At 40.6% G+C, this 24112-nt stretch overlaps 1 protein-coding gene across 1 annotated transcript; it reads left to right on the top strand.

The window, feature by feature from the left end:
* Nucleotides 1–9253: 9253 nt before the first annotated feature.
* LOC122622583 (homeotic protein deformed) lies at nucleotides 9254–19277 on the top strand. Its single transcript, XM_043801150.1, has 5 exons — nucleotides 9254–10040; nucleotides 10542–10642; nucleotides 10709–10886; nucleotides 18033–18406; nucleotides 18623–19277. Exons 1-5 carry the CDS (start codon nucleotides 9254–9256, stop codon nucleotides 18914–18916), a joined length of 1734 nt encoding a protein of 577 aa, XP_043657085.1. The 3' UTR covers nucleotides 18917–19277.
* Nucleotides 19278–24112: the final 4835 nt, after the last annotated feature.

A 24112-nucleotide genomic window follows, 5' to 3' on the forward strand; every position in this document is an offset into this window, starting at 1 on the left:
ACTCTTTTTTTTTTAAATACAACGAAAGTGTTAGGAAATCGGATTGATAATTTTAAAAAAGTAGTGATATATTAAAAATCAGTAATTTGAGGCAATATTCTGTCTAAGACATGTAACAAGCTTACTTTTTTATTTATCAAATGTTAAAAACAAAAAGTTTATCTTATTTGAAGTGCGATTACAATACTGTTGTGCCCTACAGAGTGCATTTTGCACGCGCGAGACCGCGCATAAAATCCGAGCTGCGTGACTTGAGAAGCCGAAACAAAAAAAGTGCAACCTGATCATCAGACAATTAGGCTTTGTTCATTAATTTAGACGGCGAATTCCGGACTGCAATTCCAAGTGCTGTTGCTGGCTTCTAATCTGTGCATTACAGACAAGTACCTATCGCCATGAGGAGCCAAATGAATTGCTCAACTGCGAGGCGCGATGATAATTACGAGTATTTGAACAGAGTCTGAACTTGATCGGACTTCTAGAGAGGAGCGAAAGTCGCGTCGTGAACATATGCAGTCAATTAAATAAACATTTATTAACCGAGCCACTGCACAAAAGCTGTTAACAAAGCCATTTGGCCGTTTCAGAAAATGAAAACGTTCTCAAAAGGTGTTCGTGAGTTAGGCGGGGAAGGGGAATCATGGGGCCAGCAACTGCGACTGAGAGTGTCTCAGTGTCTCTGGACCTGAAAAAAGCGGTAATTGATGGTCTTGGCCAGGACGGCGAGTGCAGTTGTTGTTTTCGACCAGCATGGAGCCCACATGCATTTGCAGTCGCCCTCTCTCTTTCTGGGCGTATCGTCCCACTCCTGACTGGATTTCACGCATGGAACTCGGTCGGCGTCCCGTCTGGCTTGCCTTACACTGTGAGAAAAGTTGATAATACCCGGTTACAAATTGGATGAGCCGTATATAAGGCTATAACCGTATATAGGCTAACTCTTAATACACAACCATAAGTAACTGATATTCTATAGAAATTGCAAGTGAAATAATAAAATAAATCTTTAAGTGCATTAAGTGGATAAAAAATAGTAAGGAAATTCTGTTATTATTCTAAAGTATTAGGATATTCCTTCTAATATTCCCTATTCAATATGACTCCAAGGAGGACTCTCTATTCACCTTGTTCTTCAAGTGTGGGCTCGGTTTTTTCGGCGAGTCCCAGGTTCCAATCCGTCCCGAGCCATATACATAGTAAATTCGAATTGAATTTTGGCGGCGCGTTCATTAATCATTATTTCAATCATGAAACAAATGTGCTCGCTTGGTGCTGATGCTTGTTGTTGTTCCCGTTGCGTTGTATCTTGTGAAATTTTGTTGCTGTTCTGCCAACCCCGCATCCACATTCCCAACCACCATCCAAAATCCCCATCCCCAGCTCCTCCTTTTCGCTGGCCATCTTCGATGCGCTTAAAAGATTGATAATCTCTGGGATATCTTTAAATTTAATTAGTCACATTCATAACAGACCGCCAGGCAGCGAGCCGTACCAAATTACATGTTACAACAAACTGAAACTCGCTTTTAGCCATGTTTATGCTCCTCCCCTTTTCCATCAGATTTTACTAGATGTGTGAGAAACTGAATTCTCCGGTCTACAGTCTCTGGTTTCTTCTCCGGAGCTGCCGTTCGATATTTCCCTGGCCCTTTAATGAAAAATCGCCGTTGTTACTAATTATGATTGACACAGACGTAATTGGAAATTTGAGCAAAGCTTGTCGGCCCTATTGCTTCCATCTGAGCCACTTCTGGCATTTCGGCTTCGACTTCGGCAGTCTTCAAAAAGTTTCACTAAATTAAAGGTTTTTATCTCAAACTAGCCGAAAAGAAAAACTTTCTTTGATGGATAAGCGCAAGTTTTGAGGGGATTTATCAAACTTGGTGTGAAAAATATTTATAGAAAGTTTAGTCACTTCCTGGACAGTATATTTGGGTCAGTCGATAACATAAAACATATAGAACTTGTAGGAACTTTTAAGTTTTTTGTTAATTAAAATATATAGTTTATGACTTTATAGAACTATCTAAGAAATGTAGATTAGATTTCTTTTGTGTTTTAAAAGAGTTAATGTTGAATAACAATATCTAACTTAATCTTAGAAAAGCTGAATTATTAAAGGAGATTGGTCAAAAGCATATACCATTTATGCATTTAAGTCTATCAAGTTTTTTCGTTGGCCTAATCGTTAAACCCTTTAGCTTGTTCCTTAAGTGTTATTTATTTGTTATTGTAAAATGATGATAAATAAGTTAGTTTACAACTTGCCAATTATTTCAATCAATTCAATTCAATTTTCTCAATCAATCCTATCATTAGATGATTTTCATTTTCGTTCTGTTGAAATTTTGCTACAGTCATTCATAAAATTATGGATAATTGCGGAGAGCTTATGAAAGATGATGTTCTCAGAAACAATTATCCTTTTATTGTTGCTAATTTGATGACTTAATTACGGCATTCGGAATGACAAATTTGTAGTGATATGTTAATATTTTAATGGCACCTTTAGATTATTCGATTTAAAGGGCATCTTCCAAGAGATCTTCTCACTTTCTTGCGAGAACATGACAAGACATGGTTTGCTTACAAAAATACGTAAACAGCCAACATCATTAAGGCATAATTTTGAGGAGATTTCTTAAGTTTTTGGAGCTAATTCGAGGCAATTAGGGTTCATTTTTTCCAACCGATTGCCGGCAACAGGCGATCGATGGTTCGCTTTTGGCCTGAAGCTTTTGAATGGTCCACATGCAATATATATCGCCGCGATATTTCGAGTCCCCATCGGAGGCTTCATTATGGTGAGTTGTGCAGCAATATTAAATCAATCAGTGATAATCTGTCATGGTAATGGGTGCCTGTCCAGTTCCAGTCTCAGCTTTTTTGTTTAGCCCCCAAAGCGATCGGCTCCGACTCATTTAAGTGATTCGTGTAATTATTTTAAGCAGCAGCAGTGTAAATTTCTTTAAACATTCATCTCCGCTTGGACTTGGAGTTCATCTAGGCCCGATTTGGGCATAATATGACAGGTAAACAGTTGAAACCTGTGATAAATAGCCGGAGATATTTTAAACCATATTTAATTGTTTCAGGTCTCTGGGGAGAAGGGAAGGTAAATGCAAAACTTTCGATTGGTATTGTAAATATGACTTTAATGACTATAAAAGTCAAAACTGGCTTTAATTCTGAGAGCCACACACTCTAGTGGCGTTCAGTAAGAGTAAGCTAGTCAGTCAATCATTAATCACTCAATCAATCATTTGGCAAACGATTCCTGGCAGCCTTCATTGTCCTCTGGTTTTCGCAAGAAGAACCTCCAGCTTTTCACTCCGTCTCGAGCTAATCAACATCCCTGAATCCCCCAGACCCATTCCTTATCCCCAGAGTTCCCCTGGTTAGGCTGAATCTACGTCGACTTGTCAACATGTCGTTAACACAATTTCCATACCAGATTGATTGGAATGCCAGTCTCTAACTGAAGGCGGTCTATGTGGAGGAAATGGGTGGGTCATGGCCAGTAAATAGTAGATAAAATTATATCCTCTTACCGTTTAAGTTGGTTTAAAATAATTTTGTATGTTGACATTGCAAGTTTTTAAAAATTAACGAGAGAGAGAAAATAAATTAACAAGAGAGAACGCTATAGTCGTGTTCCCCGACTATCTGATACCCGTTACTCAGCTAGTGGAAGTGCGAAGGCGAGTCTTCAACACTGACAGTTTTTTTCGGTTTGAGGGCGTTAGAGTGGGCGTGGCAAAAAGTTTTTTGGCAAATCGATAGAAATTTACAAATCAAATACAAAAATGAAAAAATATCAAAACATTTTTCAAAATTGTGGGCGTGGCAGTTTTGGGCGGTTTGTGGGCGTTAGAGTGGGCGTGGCAAAAAGTTTTTTGGCAAATCGATAGAAATTTACAAGACTAATACAAAAATGAAAAAATATCAAAACATTTTTCAAAAATGTGGGCGTGGCAGTTTTATGCGGTTTGTGGGCGTCAGAGTGGGCGTGGCAACATGAATCAACAAACTTGCGCTGCGTCTATGTCTCTGGAGTCCGTATGTTTAATCTCAACTTTCTAGCTTTTGTAGTTCCTGAGATCTCGACGTTCATACGGACAGACGGACAGACGGCCAGACGGACAGACGGACGGACAGACGGACATGGCCAGATCGACTCGGCTACTGATCCTGAGCAAGAATATATATACTTTATATGGTCGGAAACACTTCCTTCTGCCTGTTACATACTTTTCAACGAATCTAGTATACCCTTTTACTCTACGAGTAACGGGTATAACTATTGTCGGTTGTCTCGACCTATTACTCAGCTAAAGCAAGTGGGAACAGGGAGAAGGTTAATGCCAGGAGCAGGATCGCACAACGGTTCCCCCTAGAAGTGGTTACATTAATCGCTCTTAACTTTTTAATGAATGTTCCTATTCGAAAATTTTTTGCTATGAAGGTTGATGTTTATAAGCCTAACATAATGCCATTTACGCTTTTACGACATGTCTATTTAGAGCAGGAGTAGAGGAGGAGTTTCCATAAAGTCCTTTAAAGCAACCAAACAATGAATAATTTCAGTTATTTCAGACTATTTCTATAGCATCTGATCTAGTCGACCGATTTGTATCAAGTTACAACCCTTTACCAGAGGTTGAAACCATTACGCTGGGCGTAATTGCCTTGCCAAAGCTTTAAATAAAACTTGCCCGGCATATGTGTGGCTGGAATCTTCAGTTGAATCTCAAATCTTATGATCTCATAGGATGGACGGGTAAGTAAACGGTCATGGCTAGATAGCCTCAGCTATTGATCCTGATCAACAACTAAACTGTCTAATATAACTATTATTATACCCGTTACTCGTAGAGTAAAAGTATATATATTCTTGATCAGGATCAATAGCCGAGTGGATCTGGCCATGTCCGTCTGTCCGTCCGTCTGTCCGTCCGTCTGTCCGTCCGTCTGTCCGTCCGTCTGTCTGTCCGTCTGTCCGTCCGTATGAACGTCGAGATCTCAGGAACTACAAAAGGTAGAAAGTTGAGATTAAGCATACAGACTCCAGAGACATAGACGCAGCGCAAGTTTGTCGATTCATGTTCCCACTCTAACGCCCACAAACCGCCTAAAACTGCCACGCCCACACTTTTGAAAAATGTTTTGATATTTTTTCATTTTTGTATTAGTCTTGTAAATTTCTAACGATTTGCCAAAAAACTTTTTGCCACGCCCACTCTAGCGCCCATAAACCTTAAAAACTGCCAGTGCTGAAGACTCCTTCGCACTTTTACTAGCTGAGTAACGGGTATCAGATAGTCGGGGAACTCGACTATAGCGTTCTTTCTTGTTTTATATTTGAAATAAATAAAATGTGTATTAATCGGCTTTGGTTCAATGTTTCTTAGTTTAAAATTAATAAATCCAAAAATTATTATTTCAGGAGATACCTAATTAATTTTAATAAGTTGATAAAATGTGAGTTGGGCTAAGTTATTCTAAATTTAGGAATTGTTTTAACGTCGGTTGTATTATTTTCATGATTACCATATTTTTAATTGCTAATATTAGTGAACTAATCAGTGGTATCCACAGCCACTGATTAGTTCACCCATTTTGCATTACATTTTTCGATCACACACTCTTCGGCTTCCTAATTTTATATCACAAACTTTTGATGGCTGGCTTAAGGAAGCGAGAAAACAAAGAAAATCTCATACTCAAAGCATGGTGGTTCTCTATATGTATTCGCATTGGTGGTCGTAATGTGTCTCGGTGGATGTGGATGGGGATGCGACATCATTAATCACGTTTCTGTGTGTTGCCTCGTGCAGCAAGTGAACTTCCTTCTGCCGCCGCCTGACAGTCGCAACTGATTGCTGGATCTGAATTGGGATTTAGACTCAAATGCCCCGGACAAAGAGCAAGCAATAGCAACAAACACCCACTGTCCCCCAACCGAGCCATCCTGGTTGTTCCATATCCCATCCTCCATGCTGGTGGAAAGCTCTCAGGGAGCCCTCATCCCTGCGCATTCTGGGATTCTGGGACAAACCACCCACATCGAGTTTCCATCCACCTAAGGAGCTACGTCAGAGCTGAGAAAATTCGATGTAGCAGCCGCTAATGCGACTGAGCTTAAAAGTTGATCAAGCTGCGGCCATTGAGAAGTGTAATATGCTAAAGATGGAATTCAAATGCGCCAAACCAAAGAGTGAAAACTAAAATAAAATACAAACACAATGGAAAGGAATTTTATTTGCTTGCAATTTGCATTTGTTTGGCTTTTAAGTTTGATATCATACTGAATTCCAAAGTAGATGAAAAGCATTTGGAAATGATATACGAAGGTCGTTTGATAAGTCCGTGACTTTTTGTATTTGCCGCGCACCTGCTCTAAATACAACACTGCTCCTGTCAGCAGTTATCGATTAACAGCTGACTGTAAAATTTTGAGAAAGCTGCGTTTTTTGGTTTGCGTTTTATAGGCATTGAAAGCAGACGATCTCGTGAATTTTTTTTGTCCATCAGGACAATGCACGGGTGCACACGTGTGTAGTCAGCATGGCAAAATTTCATAAATTGGGCTACGAACTGCTACCCCATCCAGCATATTCTCCAGATTTAGCCCCCTGTGACTATTTTTTGTTTACAAACATGAAGAAATGGCTCGGCGGTAAGAGATTCGGGTCAAATGAAGAGGTCATCACAGAAACAAACGACTATTTTGAGGGCCTTGAGAAAACCTATTATTTGGAAGGAATAAAAAAATTGGAAAAACGCTGGACTAAATGTATAGAGCTAAAAGGAGATTATGTTGAGAAATAAAACGCTTCTTTGACGAAAAAAATATATTTTATTCAAAAAGTCACGGACTTATCAAACGACCCTCGTATCTGGATTTTGACTGCAGTTACTTGTAAACAAAATATGCGTAATGAACCACACAATACCACTAGTAAACATGGAACTCCAATTAGTTAACATTCGCCGCTCAATTAATTCGAACACTTTAACGTGGAATAAAGACCTAAGCAAACATTTACTCCAATGAGTCTGACCGACGGACCGCAGACTAAATTTAAGTTTTATAAACTTAACTAGCCTAATGACGTTTTGATGGTGACCATCAAAATCGAATCAGTTGGAAGTCGATTAATTAGTGGCCATGCCCCTATACCGCTAACATATGGAACTGACGGCGGAGGTGGCACAGCACGTGGACCCGATTGTAAGGTGGTTAAGATATTTTTGGTGGGCTTATGGGCGGTCCAATTATTCGGCAATTAGCCAGAGTCACATTCAGAAACACACTCCAGGAGTGTGACACGAATGTATGCTCAATTGAACTTTTATTTGAAGTAAGTTAGGAAAATAAATTGAAATATATTTTTGAAAAATTACCAAAGTTGTTTAATTGGTTATTGCCTATGGTTGTTGTAACCTATAAATAAATTAATAACATTACACATGGCAGTAAGTACGAAATTTAAAGTACAAACAATATTCTCATTTACTCACAATATGAATTGTTATGAAAAAGTCTAAATATTTACTAAAAACAATATTAAAGCGTTAAATATCCGACCTTCTCCACGTGCATTATACAACAATCATTATATTGATTTTCCACGTTTCGCTAGCTTCATTTGAATATGTGCTCGTCATCGCCATAACAACAACATCGGAGGAAAAATCACGGTAGTAATGACAACAATAATAACAGCCTTAACCCGCGCCAGGCCACAACAATAACCACAGAGGAGAACATTATGCTAAAGTGATATTCGTTGGCTGTTCAATTGAAATAGTTGCAAGTCAGCTCGGACTCTCCAACTCGGTAGCTGAATTCGGACGTGGAAATCGGATTCCAATAGTTCCGTTCCCCTCTTTAAGATCAATATGTTGTTATCCAAGCGTTCTCTGCACCTTTCCTATAGAATCCGATTCTGAAAGTGGAAAATAAATGGTGTGCTCCATATCCACACTTATATCTTGTCCGGGATCGATGAAAGCCTTCTGAAAATGGGCGGAGTTTCTTGGGTCCAGACAACTTTTTCGGCGAGTTCAATTTTTGAGCGTGCGCCATGGCTTCGGAGGTACCTACACACTCACAGCGAAAGTACAACCAACATAGTAAGTCTGAGGGACGAACAGTCGTGGGTAGGTAAATAGGTGTGCATAAGCCGAACAGTTCTGTTCGAGATATAACCTTATTTTTTCATGAAAGTAGTTTATTTTCGTTTTTAATTTTTTCTTTGATCAACTATCATTTTCAATTTTAAATAGTTAATTACTAATGATAGGTTAGTTTGTAAAATACATAAAATAAACTTATGTATTTAGGTAAACTTAAGATATACATACAGACTGGTCTCTAAATTAAAGTTTACTTTCTTTAAAATAATATTTTAAAGTTTTAAGCCAGGGCTTTTGATTTTTCTTGGAATTTTTGGATTTTTTGATTATCTTGGAACTAGTTCAATATTCTATGCCTTGACTGTTCCCGCGACTCAGAATGGGTGTGACCGAAGATCTCGCCGTCCTGCTTTAACCTCTATGCTCGGTTAGTGGTGGAAAATGGCGTACGAGCGAAGGGTGAGAAAAAGCGAACAGAATGGCTCCCGTGGCTTTGGGTGTGTGTGTGCTGTGGGCCGTCCTTCGATTGTTGCGGCAGTGAAAACCCGTTTTGATGGCAATGGCGGTGAGAGAGAGTGAGCGAGAACGCTAACAAGAAAGAGAAGAGTGGTGAAACAGGTTCGCTCGCACGGAGAGTTATCGCCAGCGAGCATAACAAAAAATCGACTCGAATGGAACGGTTCGTGTTTGCAGCGCACTCGTAAGGCCGAAACGTCCGACTTTTCTCCCTGTGTGGGATTGAAATTCATAAAGAAAACGTTTTTTATAACCGGAAAATAGCCCCAAAATCGAGTTTCTCAGAATTACAAGGTCCCACGGCTTTCGAAAGGGTCAAAAAAGTGCAAACAAAGTTCGAAACAATAGAAGTGAAAATACGGAGACAACGGAGTCTTCTAAACCCTGTTTAGTTAAAAAATTAACCAAACATATTATTTTAAAAAATAACCAACACAATCTAAAAAAATCACTACTTATACAAGTAGCGCCTCTACTAAAAGCAAAAACTTCGGAATATGTGCAAGCAAAGTGATAGTGCCCAGGAAAAAATCTAACAATAAAAAAATCCCCAGGAAATCGCAACCGGAAAACTCGATCCTACAGATCTTCCGCCATGAGCTCTTTTCTCATGGGTTATCCGCATGCTCCACATCATGTTCAAAGTCCCATGTCCATGGGCAATGGTTTGGACCCAAAGTTTCCTCCGGTGGCCGATGACTATCATCACTACAATGGACACTATTCAATGACCGCTTCTACGGGCCACATGAGTGGTGCCGTCGGCGGCGGTGCAGGTGTTGGGTCTGTCGGAGGTGGTGGAGCTGTTGGGATGACGGGTCATCCGCATTCCATGCACCCGGCGGACATGGTCAGCGACTATATGGCGCATCACCACAATCCTCACAGCCACTCCCACTCGCACACCCACTCACTACCGCACCACCATAGCAACAGTGCGATATCAGGGCACCACCAGGCATCCGCCAGCGGATACAGTTCCAATTATACCAATGCCACTCCGCCCTCACATCCGCACTCGCATCCGCACGCCCATCCGCACCAGAGCCTCGGCTATTACGTGCACCACGCCCCCGAGTTCATACCCGCAGGAGCGGTGCACTCCGACCCCACGAACGGGTACGGTCCGACGGCAAACGTTCCAAATACGAGCAATGGCGGTGGTGGCGGAGGCAGTGGCGGAGTGCTCGGGGGTGGCGCAGTGGGTGGATCGGCAAATGGATACTACGGCGGGTACAGTGGGGGCTATGGGACGGCGAACGGAAGTGTGGGCAGCACCCACTCCCAAGGACACTCGCCGCACTCCCAGATGATGGATCTGCCGCTTCAGTGCAGCTCCACGGAACCACCGACGAACACGGCGCTGGGACTGCAGGAATTAGGTGAGTCAATACTAATAGAATTGCAGTTATCTCTTGGAATTCGTTAAGAATTGATAAGCACCATTCCAATAACCTAAAGATATTTGTATTCGACCTAGTGTCGAAATAAAAAGGTTATTGTCTGTATATTTTAAAATTACTGTTCTGGGTGCTGGTAATATTATAATCAATTATCCGTTGCAAGCAATGTTGTCGAAAGAAACCCCCTTTAAAGTTATTACATTATTATTATTTTATATATTAGTGCCACAGTAAAATCATGTTACATTTACATCCAGATCTTCTAAATCCACTTTCCCAAGAGTTAAGAAATAAGTAGTTAGTTGCATATGCCTAGAAAGCAAAGAGAGAAAATTTTAAAATAATAATCATATTGTTAGATTAATATTAAAGCCCGACAGATTGTTATGCCAAACAGAAATATTGATAATGATTGAACTTCAATATAATAATGTTTAGGAATATTAGCCCATAAAATAAAATAATATCCATTTCATGCAGGCCTAAAACTAGAAAAACGCATAGAAGAAGCTGTACCTGCCGGGCAACAACTGCAAGAGCTGGGAATGCGATTGCGGTGTGATGATATGGGATCCGAAAACGTAAGTACTTTGTAAGAAATATACCAAAAGAGAATGCTTGATCGAACCCTTGATTGACTTGTTCAGGACGATATGTCAGAGGAGGATCGGCTCATGCTGGATCGGTCTCCAGACGAACTGGGCTCCAACGACAACGACGACGACCTCGGGGACTCAGACAGCGATGAGGATCTGATGGCGGAGACGACCGATGGAGAACGGATCATCTACCCCTGGATGAAAAAGATCCATGTGGCGGGAGTGGGTAAGTTGAAAGTTTCGCGTTGTCTCCTGCTTCTCCCCTTCGCGTCCATGTCGTGTCCCATTTTTCGGGCTATGCTAATTAAATTACTTAGCTGCCAACACCCACTTGATTTACTGACAGGCCCCTGTAATGTTCGGTCCTTGGCGAAGTACAAAATGAAAATAAACAAAATAAAAGCTAAAGATACCAGCCAACTGAGTAACTTAAAAAAGAAAACTGCTACTCCAAGCTCATTAATCAAAATCAAGAGGGCCACGCCTTGTGTCGCCCCTCGACACCGTGAACCGTGTTCACCAAACGACAAGTTCCTGTACATAATGCTCCTATATAGTATAATGCACATAAGGTTGAGTGAGTTCCATTCGCTGCCATCAGCACTTCAAGCGGCTTCTGGTTGTAAGGCCTCTTCAGAGGATCTTTCAGCACTTGAACTGATATAAAATAAACTTCGACTGCTGAATGTTACTTGGCACCGTAAGACATTATAAATAATCATCCTGGAAATGTAGTATTGAGCTGCTTATATGGTCTTCTATGAAATGTATCGAAACGGAGTAGAAACATTTTTGTCTAAGAAGAAGCAATCGTTAAACTAACCCTGAAGTTATTTGATGAAACAAACACTTAAACTCATTTATGATAACAAATGTTTTTATACAAATAATCTTTATGGCAATATCCTTTCATAAGCTTAGTCCCGAGAAAATAATTTCCAAGCAATAAGTCAGAGAACCTATTCACAGTCATATTCTAAGGCTTACAATCACAGCTTTTCGATTTATTCTTTGCAAAAAAAAAAGAGGTTTGCAGCATTGAGTAAACTTGGACGTGGAGAACAGGTTTCTTACTTGGTTCCATTCACCAGATCCAGAGACCGACTGAATGGACTCAGTTGAGTTGACCTGGAAATTATAATTACCCTTAATTGTCACACCCCAAACGGAAAATTCATTCAGCCATGTGTCGATGTGTTACCAACAATTTCTGACGGCCAACTGTAGGTTGTCGTCGCTTATTGTTTTAATAAAACTGAAATGGAAATGCCTCGGGGCGGCAAGTTGGTGACGAATGCATTTCCTAGTGGATCGGATGAAGGGGTGAAAGTACTGATAGATGGCTTTTTAACTAGCACTGCACAGCACAGCACACAGGAATACTCCAGATCGACCATAGCCTTGACCCAAATGGGTAATTATAACGTTTCGCTTAACGCCACTCCGACTTGCTCATTGTCAAATGCCTCATCGGTTCATCGGGCTCCCGGTACCCACTACCGATTTACTTCACACTGGGAATTTGTCGTTTCACTGAAAAAAACTATAGTACATATCTTAAAGAGTTTTTGAAAACATTCGTCATTTTTAATAAGCCAATTAATAATGTATTTTTCAAGATGAAATGTAGTTTTACAGAAACCGGCGGTCTGAAATATAGAGCCATGGTTTAACTATATTTTAATATAAGTTTGCACTTACATTTTATAAGTGCCAGTTTCTAAGATGCCGTTTCTAGTATATATTTTATTTAAAGACATGGACATTGAAATAAGGGCTACAAAGTCCAAATTTGTTTTTCTTTAGTGTGGAACGTTTTTTTTTAGTGTCAGCATCAAAAACAAACATCAAAACGAAATATTGAAGTAGTGTGGCGGACAGCGAGACAGACAGTCAAACGCTCGCTCAGGGGCATATTTGAGACAGTCGCAAGGTACACCATACCACCTTATCTTCGGGCTCATACTCGGATTCCGATTCCAGCCCCCGCCCCTCCATCGGTAGGGCATAACTCCGACTGAGTGACGGATGGTCCGTGTCATTTGATGTTAATGTTGTGACATTTATCATGCGCGCACGACCACGAGAACAAGACGGGGCTTGATTATCGCCAGTGCATCATCTCAGCCAGCGTCTTGGCATCCGTCTCCGTCTCAGTTTCGTTGTGCCCCAAAACTCAGACCCGTGTCCCCGGGTCCCCGCCGGTGTCATGTTGTTCCCTTTACAAATGACTTACACTCGCTTAGCACTTGCCCGAAACTAAGGCCCAAACTATGAATGCCTCTGATGTGGCGTGTGGTCTCTTGCCCAATTTAATTTATTTTGGCCTTACGGCGGCCTGAAACTTGTTTCAAACTTATGCCTTCGTCGAATAAAAGAAGCAGAGCTAGGTGTGAATCGCATTTGGAGAGCAATTTGTGGATTATTTAATAGGTGCCATTAAAGGTGTTGAAAGGTTATGAAAAGTTAATGGACTCGGGCTGCATCTAGGTTGCAGTTAATAAGTTAATAGTGATTAAAAATAAAAAATAGTACGCTCAAATTAGATCCTAATTTCAAGATTACATTAAAATACAAATTAATACCCATTGCATGGTACCTTAGGCTGCACTGGTAACACTATGTTTAAATATGTAGGTACGCGATACTTACGATAGACCAAAAAGGTATTTTGTAGATGACCACATGCTAATGCTACCACTGAACGGAATAAATTCTGTGCGAATACTTGACTGAATAATATTGATTTCATGCACGACGGCGACTCAAGATGAGGCGGCTAAAACCCGTACAAATTTCGTGTTTATAGAGGGGGAGACACAGAGCTATAGACACGGTATAGCCGCTTTCAATGAACAGTGGAACGTAAACAGCCTTGTACCTGAATTTCAATGGCAAGTCCACGATTAAGTTTCCACCATGAGGCAGAGTTTGCCTGAGAGTCACAGTTACCCGATGACTTGCGGAAAAGCCTCCGAGACGGGCAAAAAAAGTGCAAGCCGCAGATACAGATACAGATACAGATTCGGCTTCAGATACAGATACACGAGGCTGAGCCGCAGATGCTGTAAAAACTCAGCTGGAATTGCGCCTTTGCAGGAGTGCAAATCAAAGGGAAAGGGGGTGGTATAGGGCGAGGAATCAGGGGAGTAATCACCGACGGCCCAGGGAACGACAATGATGAAAATGACGCAGTAAAAATTAAGAAGTTCGCCTTTATGACAGATGGGGCACGAACAGCTGAGTCTCAGCTGGATTCTTCACAAAGCATAATTAGCGATCCCTGTTGACTCGCTCCTCGCTCCTCTCTCTCTCTGTCTCTTTCTCTTTGGCTCCCCTTATTGCCGTCTCTGTTTTGGTTCGGCAATTTACGCCAATAAAGTTCTCTGGAGCTGTGCAAATTATTGAAATTGGCTTTAATTAGCGGAGCTTTTATTGCCGCTGCCACACTCTGCCCATTGTCCAACGGGCTATGCACAGATATACGAAATATATACGAACCTGGTGGGGTTTTCGTGGGTTCTCGCCTCGAAAGCAACGAATCTCCAAGGTCGTTTTACGCGTTCTCCATTGTTCGCCGGTCTTCGAGTTTGAGTCGTGAGCTTCTTAGCTTGACTTGTCTTTCTTCTGTTACTCTGCACATTGGCGTCTTTGTGGTTTCGGTTTCGGTTACGGTTGAATTTACGAATCCATTCTATTTCCATTTCGTTAGCACAACAAAGAGAATTCATCTTGGGACAAGTGCTAAATTTTTAACTTACTTGAATAACATTCTTGATGGTCATTCGACTGGTTTCTTTCATTGTTCAGTGTCAGAATAGAAAGTAAAGCGAATACTTTTAAAAATTGGGAAATCGGTAGCAAGATAAGTAGAAAACGTTTCAAATCGAATGGATTTTATTTTTTTTAAGAATGTTGGGCTCAGTTAAGGTAGGTCTTACAATAGAATTAAAGACAATTGTTTTGTATTTAATTGAAAGTCCAGATAAAAGTTTATCTCCTAGCTTCAGAAGATAGCCTCTACCATAATAATAATCTTCTTAAGCAGTTACTTTATACTTTAAGTAATACCCAAAAATACAAATTTGCTTTAAGGGCGTCTGTCCAAGTTAAAGTTAAGCACACAATAGAATAGTTATTTGCACTACAAAAGCACTTTAAGTGAATTACAAAACCCTAATGTTAAATTTACATAAATCAATTTTTAAAATACTGCGTTATGTCCTCCTGTGTAATTAGTATCGGTCAGTATAGCGAATCACATTTTTACTTTGGCTAGTCCGACTCTATGTAAATTAACATATTTAACTAATATTTAGTTGTGCACTTGGCTTAAGCCATTAAAAAGCGCGCAAAGTATTTGCGTTTAAATTAACAAAATTCGAGTTGGAAAACGATTCTCCCACAGCTCGGCAACCAGTTCAAGTGCTGCGGGTACTTTACTTTGGAACACGATTCTACACATATGTAAACGTATATATATTTATGTTATATATGCACGAGGGTTTGGGTGTTCTGCCCGTACTTGTGTAAGTAGCATGAGCTCATGTTTATTTTTATTATTTGCCTGCCACAAATTGCAAGTCACTTGACAAGCTGCTGATGCAGCTCCCGCTGTTGTTGAAATGTTGACTTGCCTTTTTCCCCATCTCGTTGTTGTTGTTGCCATGAGCTCACACACTTTAATATAAGAAATAAAAACCAAATCCGAGATCCGAGTAAAGTTTTAAACTTAGAACCCAGCTGGATAACGCGGCGTATGCGCAATATACGTTTGGGCATTCATTAGTGAAGACCGAATATTAATTTCTTGGCATTTGTTAGCTGCATTCAAAATGCGATTTCCTCCATAGGTTAACAGGTTTTCGTCGTTTTTTCCACGCCAGCTATCAATGTTTTTGATGAATGTTTATATAAATGAAGTATGACAGCCGTTAAATATTTTCGGCTGATTTATTTATATTTTTCATTACAATTTTTGTTGTCTTTTCGGGTTGGCACGAGTCAAATTTCTTTTTCGGATTAACCGAAGATATTTACGCACTCTCTGTTTATCGGCTTCGTAATTAATCATTTATATTCAGGCATCTTCTTGATTCGAATATTCGAATGCGAAATGAATGAAGTAAAGAACCGAAGCCCGGAAGTTGTCTGTTGGCCACCGCACCTCAAAATCGGGTTTGTTTAAGCCCACAAATGAGGCCGCCAGACAACAGCAGATTATGAAATAATGCCTGACATAGTTTTTATCCACTCTCCCTCGCTCTGGCTGAATGAAAATGTAGAGTCACAAACGCATGATAAATCATATGAAATTTTGGATGGGACAAACATGCCGACAGCCTGACTCAGACCCCCGAACGAAAGGGACAACTGCTGCATACGCAGGAAGTCCAATTCATTTTCGCAGCTCTTTCACCAGCTTTTACACCTAACATCCCCTCTGAGGAACGTCTCCCCTGGGGCTTGTGCAATCTCGATTTCCTTGGCCTTGTATGATTTGGCGTTTTCGTTAAATTGGCTGCCATTCTGGCCGGTCTTAAATGCAATTGGCACTATTTCTCGTTTTCGGTTTTCGGTTTTCAGTTTTCGGTATTCGTTTTTCGTCTTAAGCCATGACACTGCTATTTTCTTTTGCCTGTACTGAAGTTCTTCCGCTTGGCGCAACCACGCAGTTTCGTTATTATTTGTTAAAATGAAATGATACGCACTTATTAAAAACGAATTAACGCAGCATGCCGCCGCCGCCAGCGCCTACTTCTTCGAGCAGCTGACATTGGAATCGATGTTGTTTCGTTATCTGTCTTACTTCCCTGCTCCTTTCGGTTTTTTGTAATTGATATTGCACTTGGCTTGGTTTGGTTTTACTACTATCCCTTGTAGGTTTTCTTTAGATTTTAGATTCATGTTATTTTTGGATTTTCCCTAGCAACCATCATCAATAATTGATGGATTAAACTTACCATCACCTTAGTCTTTCTTTTCAAGTTAAGTCTTGGGCTTCTGCTATATTCTAATATTCTGCTATATAGAATATTAAATAAATTGTTACATATTTCATTCATACAGCAAAAAGGAAATTAAATGATCTGTGAGGCTTTTCAAACCTCATGATGTCCTTTCTTTCACCTCCCAACTCAAACATTTGACCTGCCACTCCGGCACAAGAAAACAAAATCAAAACTTGTCAGCAGCTCTGCAGAGCATTTGTCCACTTGCCTACTTCACTACATCTGCAGTGCCCTGAACCATGTAAGTTCACATTTTTCTGATGGACCACCCAGACCAATGGACCAACGGCCCCACTCCCCTGTTTTGGGGGCCTGTCAACGGTTGCCTGGACACATATCATTAATCTAAGTTTCGGCCCGGCCGAGCTGGGATTGAAATATTTCTATCAAATCGAAAGCTGTCTGTCACAGAGCAATGAAATTTTTATAAATGCACGACTTCGAACGGGAAGTGCGAGGGACTGTAACTCTGATAGAAACATCAGCGGAGATGGTAGCAAATTGAAATTGATGGAGCGCGTATAAATTTGGATGTCCATCTCGGACGGGTGGCAGGTGCGAGGCATTTATCTGGCGGCGATAAAAATTAAAGAAAACGGAGTAAGAAATGGGAGGGGGAGCGGAAGGATGCATCCCTCAGATGTGTTTCATTTTCCAGACGGAAAAACTAACTGTGGCCGCGTAATTTTTCGGGAGGCCCAAGGACGAGCTCTGACATCTTGGCAGTTGCGCGCCATTTGATTTTGATTAATTATCCTGCTCCCAACTGACACGGCTCTTTCTTGTGCCCGCGAGCAAGTCCTGTGACCCGTAACCACCCCCTTCCCCTGCGTCACCACCCTCCCCACCACCACTTCCTTGTCCAGTTCCAAGGTGAAAGCGAGAATAACTTTGGCGGGGGCCTTTTAAGGGTTGTCAACTTATCTGGGAGATTTATTGAGAACTTGGCCTGTTTTGGAACGCAATTTGAAGTGTATTAATTGTGGTACCCCGTCGCACCCCCAATATTGTTAATATTCTCCGATCATTAATTATGAAAATCCCGCATCCTCGGCGAGATATACACGGCGACGTAACTTTCGAAGGTTGTAAGTAATGCCCACAGACCGGTTTACTGTTTGATGCATTTACAATTCTTGACCCAATCTTAGTTAAATATAAAATAAAATTATATAATATTGTTTCAAAAAATTGAATTTTAGTTGTGTCAGAATGACTAAAATTTGACATCTTTTTAATGAAAATAACTTGTAACTCTGAGGCAGTCTGTATTTTACTGTTTTTAAGTGGCCATTAAGAGCTATCGAATATAAGGCCATGATTTTAACTGACCAAAATGTACTGCGTCTTTCTCTGTGCAGCGAACGGGTCTTATCAGCCGGGAATGGAGCCAAAACGCCAACGAACCGCCTACACACGCCACCAGATCCTGGAGCTGGAAAAGGAGTTCCACTACAACCGCTACCTGACGCGTCGACGGCGCATCGAGATCGCCCATACGCTAGTTCTGTCGGAGCGGCAGATCAAGATCTGGTTCCAGAACAGGCGCATGAAGTGGAAGAAGGACAACAAGCTGCCCAACACCAAGAACGTGCGCAAGAAGACGGTGGACGCCAACGGCAACCCAACACCGGTAGCAAAGAAACCCACCAAGCGGGCCGCCTCCAAAAAGCAGCAGCAAGCGCAGCAGCAGTCGCAGCAGCAGCAGGCGCAGCAGACTCCGGTGATGAATGAGGTGAGTGGAGCGTGTTGAAAGACAACAGGAAGAGGCACTTACGGCCGTCTACTCCCCAGATTCGGCACTCTTGCGTGTGCATTTATTAATAATTCACAGTGCGTTAAGTCTGCAAATAAGTCTTAGCCTAGCTTAGCTTAGATTTAGCTTATTACACGATGAAAGAAACAGTTTTTATTTATATATTTTCATTTCATATATAAATTATCGTTTCAGTGCATTCGTTCGGACAGTCTGGAGAGTATCGGTGACGTCAGCTCGTCCCTGGGCAATCCGCCCTATATACCGGCGGCACCTGAGACGGCCACTTCTTATCCGGGATCTCAGCAACACCTCAGCAACAACAACAACAATGGCAGCGGCAATAATAATAACAACAACAACCTCAATAACAATAACAATCAAATGGGGCACACGAATCTGCACGGGCACCATCAGCAGCAACAATCCGATCTCATGACCAATCTTCAGCTACACATCAAGCAGGACTACGATCTGACGGCCCTGTAGAATCAGCAGGGATATCTCCAAGATGACTTCAGCGTTGTAAACTAGCTACCCCTATCATTCTTTGTAGATTTTTGTTTTTCATTTCGAATCAATAACCTTGAACTTCAAGCAAGGTTAAAAACAAATCGGAGTATACAGTGAACGTAGTTAGTTAAGGACCGACCATTAGGTAGACGATTCCCATTTTATAAAGTTGTAATCCCAATTCCCCACAAGTGTTGTATATGAGTTTTAGTTAAGCACCCTAGGATTCAGGTTTAAGAGTTTGTATAAAGCCTAGAACGATTCGTCATAGCAGATAAGTGGCATAACTTAGCTTTAGAATTGATTATTTGTATATCTAAGATAACTATAAATATTATTAAAGGATGTAGTTGGCATCTGTTGTGCATCTCTAGATGTATGTAAGTTCGTACTTATATTTTATTGATACAAATAAAACCGCTAACGAGAAGTATATCAAAATAAAGAGAATATATTGTAAATGGAAACCAAATGAAACCCATCCTTCTTAATATGGCATTATAACAATTTCAGCTAATTTATAAACTAACAACTCAAAAAAATTGTCCTGAATGAGTTTAACAACCTCTTTGGCTGGCAGCCCCAAAGATGCGTTTCTTAACCCGCCTACTCGAGTCCAAGTAGTCCAAGATATGCACCCTCGCGCGCTCGACTATAATCCGCTGATTCATCATCGCTCATTGTCAACTAATTAGGACAAATTTAAACATCATGGCCCCAACGCTGCTGGGTAGCCAAATTCTGAGTCAATTGGAGATGAGCTCCTTTGTTGGGGGGCAGTTCGCGCTAAAGAATTCAACAGGCAATTGTTGGCAATCAACGTGGCCAAGGAGAAGAGGAGCTGGCTCTCCAAATGCTAACAAGAGTTCCTAATTAAAAATCGAATCGCCAATGATTGATCACATCCCATTGGCACCTGTTGGCTTCTGGAAATATGTTCAACAAGAAATCGTCTCCCAGACTGGGGAACCTTCGCCCAGGGAGTGTGTGCGCTAAACTGGTCTTAGCTCACTTCGCCCGAATCGGCTCGAGGCGAGGTCCTATTGCGAATTGTGGCTGGTTAGTCAGGCGTGGCCTCCGTTGACAATGACCCAAGCCCACGTCGCCAGAAGAGTGTCCACCGACATGGGGACATAATCAATCTACCCCCGATCCCTGGCAGCGGATTGTCGGCTTGGTACATGAAAACACTCTTAGCTCTTAATTTATCATTGCGAAATGATCAGTAGTGCTCCTTGGGCAGCGGGACCCAAAACTGGAAATTGCGCGCACTCTTCCCCAGCGATAAAAGGCTTAAGACCTACTTATAGACCGGAACGACCCAAGAACTTGTCCAGGGAGCAGGCTAAATAACTGGGAAGTTGCCTCGAAGTCGGGGACGATGTCGAAATTAGCAGCTCAAAGTGATTACGAGAGCATGAGCACGTGTTAGGGGAATAATTTAACACTTTGACAGGGACGTTAGGGTCCCTCAGAGAGGGAGAAAAGAACTGAAAAGGAAACTCATAATTATGACCAACAGAAGCTTCACTTGTCACTTGTCCCTACCAAAGACCCACCGCGCACAGTTCTTTTAAGAGTTTGATTACTCAAAAATGAGTTTATTTTGTTAAACTTATTTTTTACAAACTTAAACTTTTTTTTTTAAACACTATCTTTAGGAATTTTAAAATTAGTTTATTTTACCAATAGATATATTTCTTAATAAAGAGTTCCTTATAACCACTAAGTACACATTTTGACTCTCAAATAACGTGAGGATAGGGCATTTTGTCCTTTTACTCTTAAACTGTAATTTCTGCCATTTCTCCCACCATTTAATCCGGAATCCGCTTACGTAATTCGAATGATTCTAGGAAATATAATCCATTTACCACAACGAAACGAACTCACACCTACTGGTAACAGCTGGGGAAGATCACTAATCCTGCATCCATTTGTTCTAAATGATTTTTAATAGACCAAACTCAGCGCAGCCATTCATGTAGCCATTTATATCCCAGAGCGGCTTCAATGAGCCAATCCATCGCCTGGCCACTCGCATGCCCAACATAATACATGGGTTAATGGTTACAAATTAGGCTGGATCGGTTGAAGCCAGCCAACACGCAAGTGGCGGGGAGTGGCAAGGTGGACCAACCGCAGGCATCCTTCGAGGCAGACTGGTATCACAGTCTTTGTTGAAATATTAGTTCCGCGATTGGAATATGCCTACTTTAATCAAAAAACTGCTCAAGAAAACTTTATGTAAGATCAATAGTGATTATATGCAAACATGCAGATAATAAACTCGATATAAGTAAGGTAAACTAATTTAGCCGGACACATATTAGGTATTAAAAATAAAGTATAATTTGACGTTTTAATTTATTCATAAGCAACGGGAAAAACAAATTTCAAAAGTATTAAAATATTTTGAATGAACAGGCCTTGAATATCCATTTGCCTAATACTCGAGAATAGGCCTTTACATGCTATCTACAAGAACCATTTCCATTGCTAATGTGCTGACCCAGGCTGTTTGAGAAAGGAGACTAAGCTGCCAATTTAATAAATGGCCATGCATTAATTAAATCGAAAAGGAGAGAGAACACACAAGAAAAAGGGAGGGAGGACTGGAGTTGCGACTTGAGTGATGAGACTTGATTGATTCCTGCCGAGGGCCACACTTGAGGTGCATTGTTGCACATAATTGCGGCTCTGGCCTTGGCTGCACTTTGATTTATTTATGCGGCCGCTCTTTGTCCCCTGGAATTTGTTTCCAATTCAAAGTTAATGAGTATTGATGCCTCTTCAGCTTTTTGATACCACTCGTTGTTGGGCGTCGGGTTGTTTTGGCATTAAATGGCCTACTAATTGGCAAGCTGAAAACAATTAGCTGACATTTCTTGGAATAGTCCACAGAGTGCGGATCAAAAACAGTAGCCAGCAAGACCAAAAATGTCCTGCGGCATTTATCAAACGGAGTACGGGAAGAAGTCAAACTGGAATCCCAGTATCTCTTATGACCCATATCCCAGTATATCCCATATCCCAGTAAGGGGGCTGTGAATCCTTTACCGTTCTAATCCCTTCACTTGTGCCGCCCGACGGCGCGTGGGCGTTTCGGCGGGCGTGTCGTTGTTTCCGTATGCAAAAATGAAATTAGCAACAGTAGACACAGTAATTGTTCCGCTTTGTTTCGTGCCTTTCTGCCTGCGAGGTCCTCACGAAAAATGTGAGTATTGTTTTAGGCTCTAATCAAAGGGTTAAGGCAGTGGGCCGGGCCGTGTCCCTTGACTTCTGTTGGGATAATCCTGGATGAAAGAGGATGAGACTGGATTATCCCAAAGGTAAAATATGCCTTGACTGCCGCTGCGAAAAGTCAAAGGTTAAGAATAGTGTGCAGATTGAAACCTTAGGGTTTAATAATTGAGAAATAATTTATTTCATCTTTTTAAACTTACATTCTACATATAAGACCTAAGTGCAAACATTCTGAAACTTATTTCATTTGTTTTTGCTAGTTTCTTTTAATGCCGAGAAGCAAAAGTATCTGCGGTAATTGACGTTTGATCATTAATCAAACTGCACAATGCAGCAGCACTCTCTTCTTTTAATTTTATTTTAGACTTTTTCTATTCCTGCTGTTCTAAATTTCCATTCGCGTTGAAAAGAAAATACTTGAATCGAAAAACACATTTTGAACATTATTCGTTCCTAACTTACAAGACTCAGACTGCGAAACAATTGTCAACACCTTTTTACAAAAAATGTTGTTTTTTTTATATTTTGTATCCCCGATTGGCACACTGCAATTTATTAATTATGCAACGCTGAAGTGTAAATATGCAATTTTAACAGTTAGTTATTTTATCGTTTAGTTTAGTCCGCGAGTTAACTATTAAGATAATAACTGATCGTAATATTTAATATTTTGTTTACAATTTACAGTTTTGTATTAGTTTTAGGACTGCAGTTAAAACACTGTACAATTTAACATCTGATGTTGCAGAAACCATTTTTGTTTTGAAACGGTTTCTTTTACTGTGTATCTATCATGGCTGCCATCTGAAGGCATTGTTTTTGCTACTGACAGCCCCTTGACAAGGCTATGGCAGCTGGAGACGACCTGAAGGGTCCGTAAATCCCCATATATGATGTGTGCTCTCACCCTCATCGGTCACATCCACACTCACTCGTTCGTCAGCCACCCTCGCCCTAAGATTTTTACGACCCTGGCGCCAGAGTGAAAGTTCCCCTTGAACGGAATCCAAAAAGGACCCAGATGAAAGTAGCAATTCCAACCATTTGCAATTTTTACCCTCGTTGCGAAGTAAGTGTGTCTGTGACAGTGGCATTTTTGATGAAATTTTATTCCGTTCACATAGACGTCAATGTCATTTCAGCCGCTCGCTTAGTTCTTTGCCTTGATGTCCTTTTTTATGCCCTTTCCTGATTATTCCGTTGACGTGCACTGTCTCAGGCTCAACCAAAAAAGATATCTAAACACTCGCATAAAACATTATTTTTCCTCACAGATACTAAATAATTTTTTTTATTTTATAATGCAAAATTTGACATTTTTATTTATGTACTTATATTTTTAGCAGTTAAATATTTTACCATTCACTTTACACTCTTTAACCATGATCCAATGATCCTAAATTTTGTTTTTAGTACGCAAACAGCTTACAAGATTATATTTGTTATTTGGCCTAGTGTAAGCTGTTTATTTACACTGCGGTCTATAATTTAATATAATTTGGTTCGAACGCATTATTTTTTGTTTGAGTTTGCCTACATTCATTCGAACTCTTACAAATTCGCTCTGTTTTCTTTCGAACTTGAATGTAAGATGTAGAATGTATCTACAAATATTAGAGCTTAGCTAATGCACAACCCTGCCTTTTTTACAGATCCTTGGAAATCGGAACGACAGCACTCGACATCGAAAACGAAAAAATAAGCTACAGGTACACTGCTTGCTTTTAAACAGTAATGTACATTTTTACATTAATGGTGCTGATCTTTGCTAAATCAATCATAAATTATTATTGATTGTTGTTTAGTAAAATTTCCTCGCATTTTGATAAATGGAAAATTAAATATTAAAACCAAAAAAAGTTTTCACGTGTGGGTGTGACAGTTTTAGGGGGCTAGTGGGCTTTAGAAGTGGCGTGGCAAAAATGT

Source organism: Drosophila teissieri, chromosome 3R (assembly GCF_016746235.2).
Source record: "Drosophila teissieri strain GT53w chromosome 3R, Prin_Dtei_1.1, whole genome shotgun sequence".
Taxonomy (NCBI): domain Eukaryota; kingdom Metazoa; phylum Arthropoda; class Insecta; order Diptera; family Drosophilidae; genus Drosophila; species Drosophila teissieri.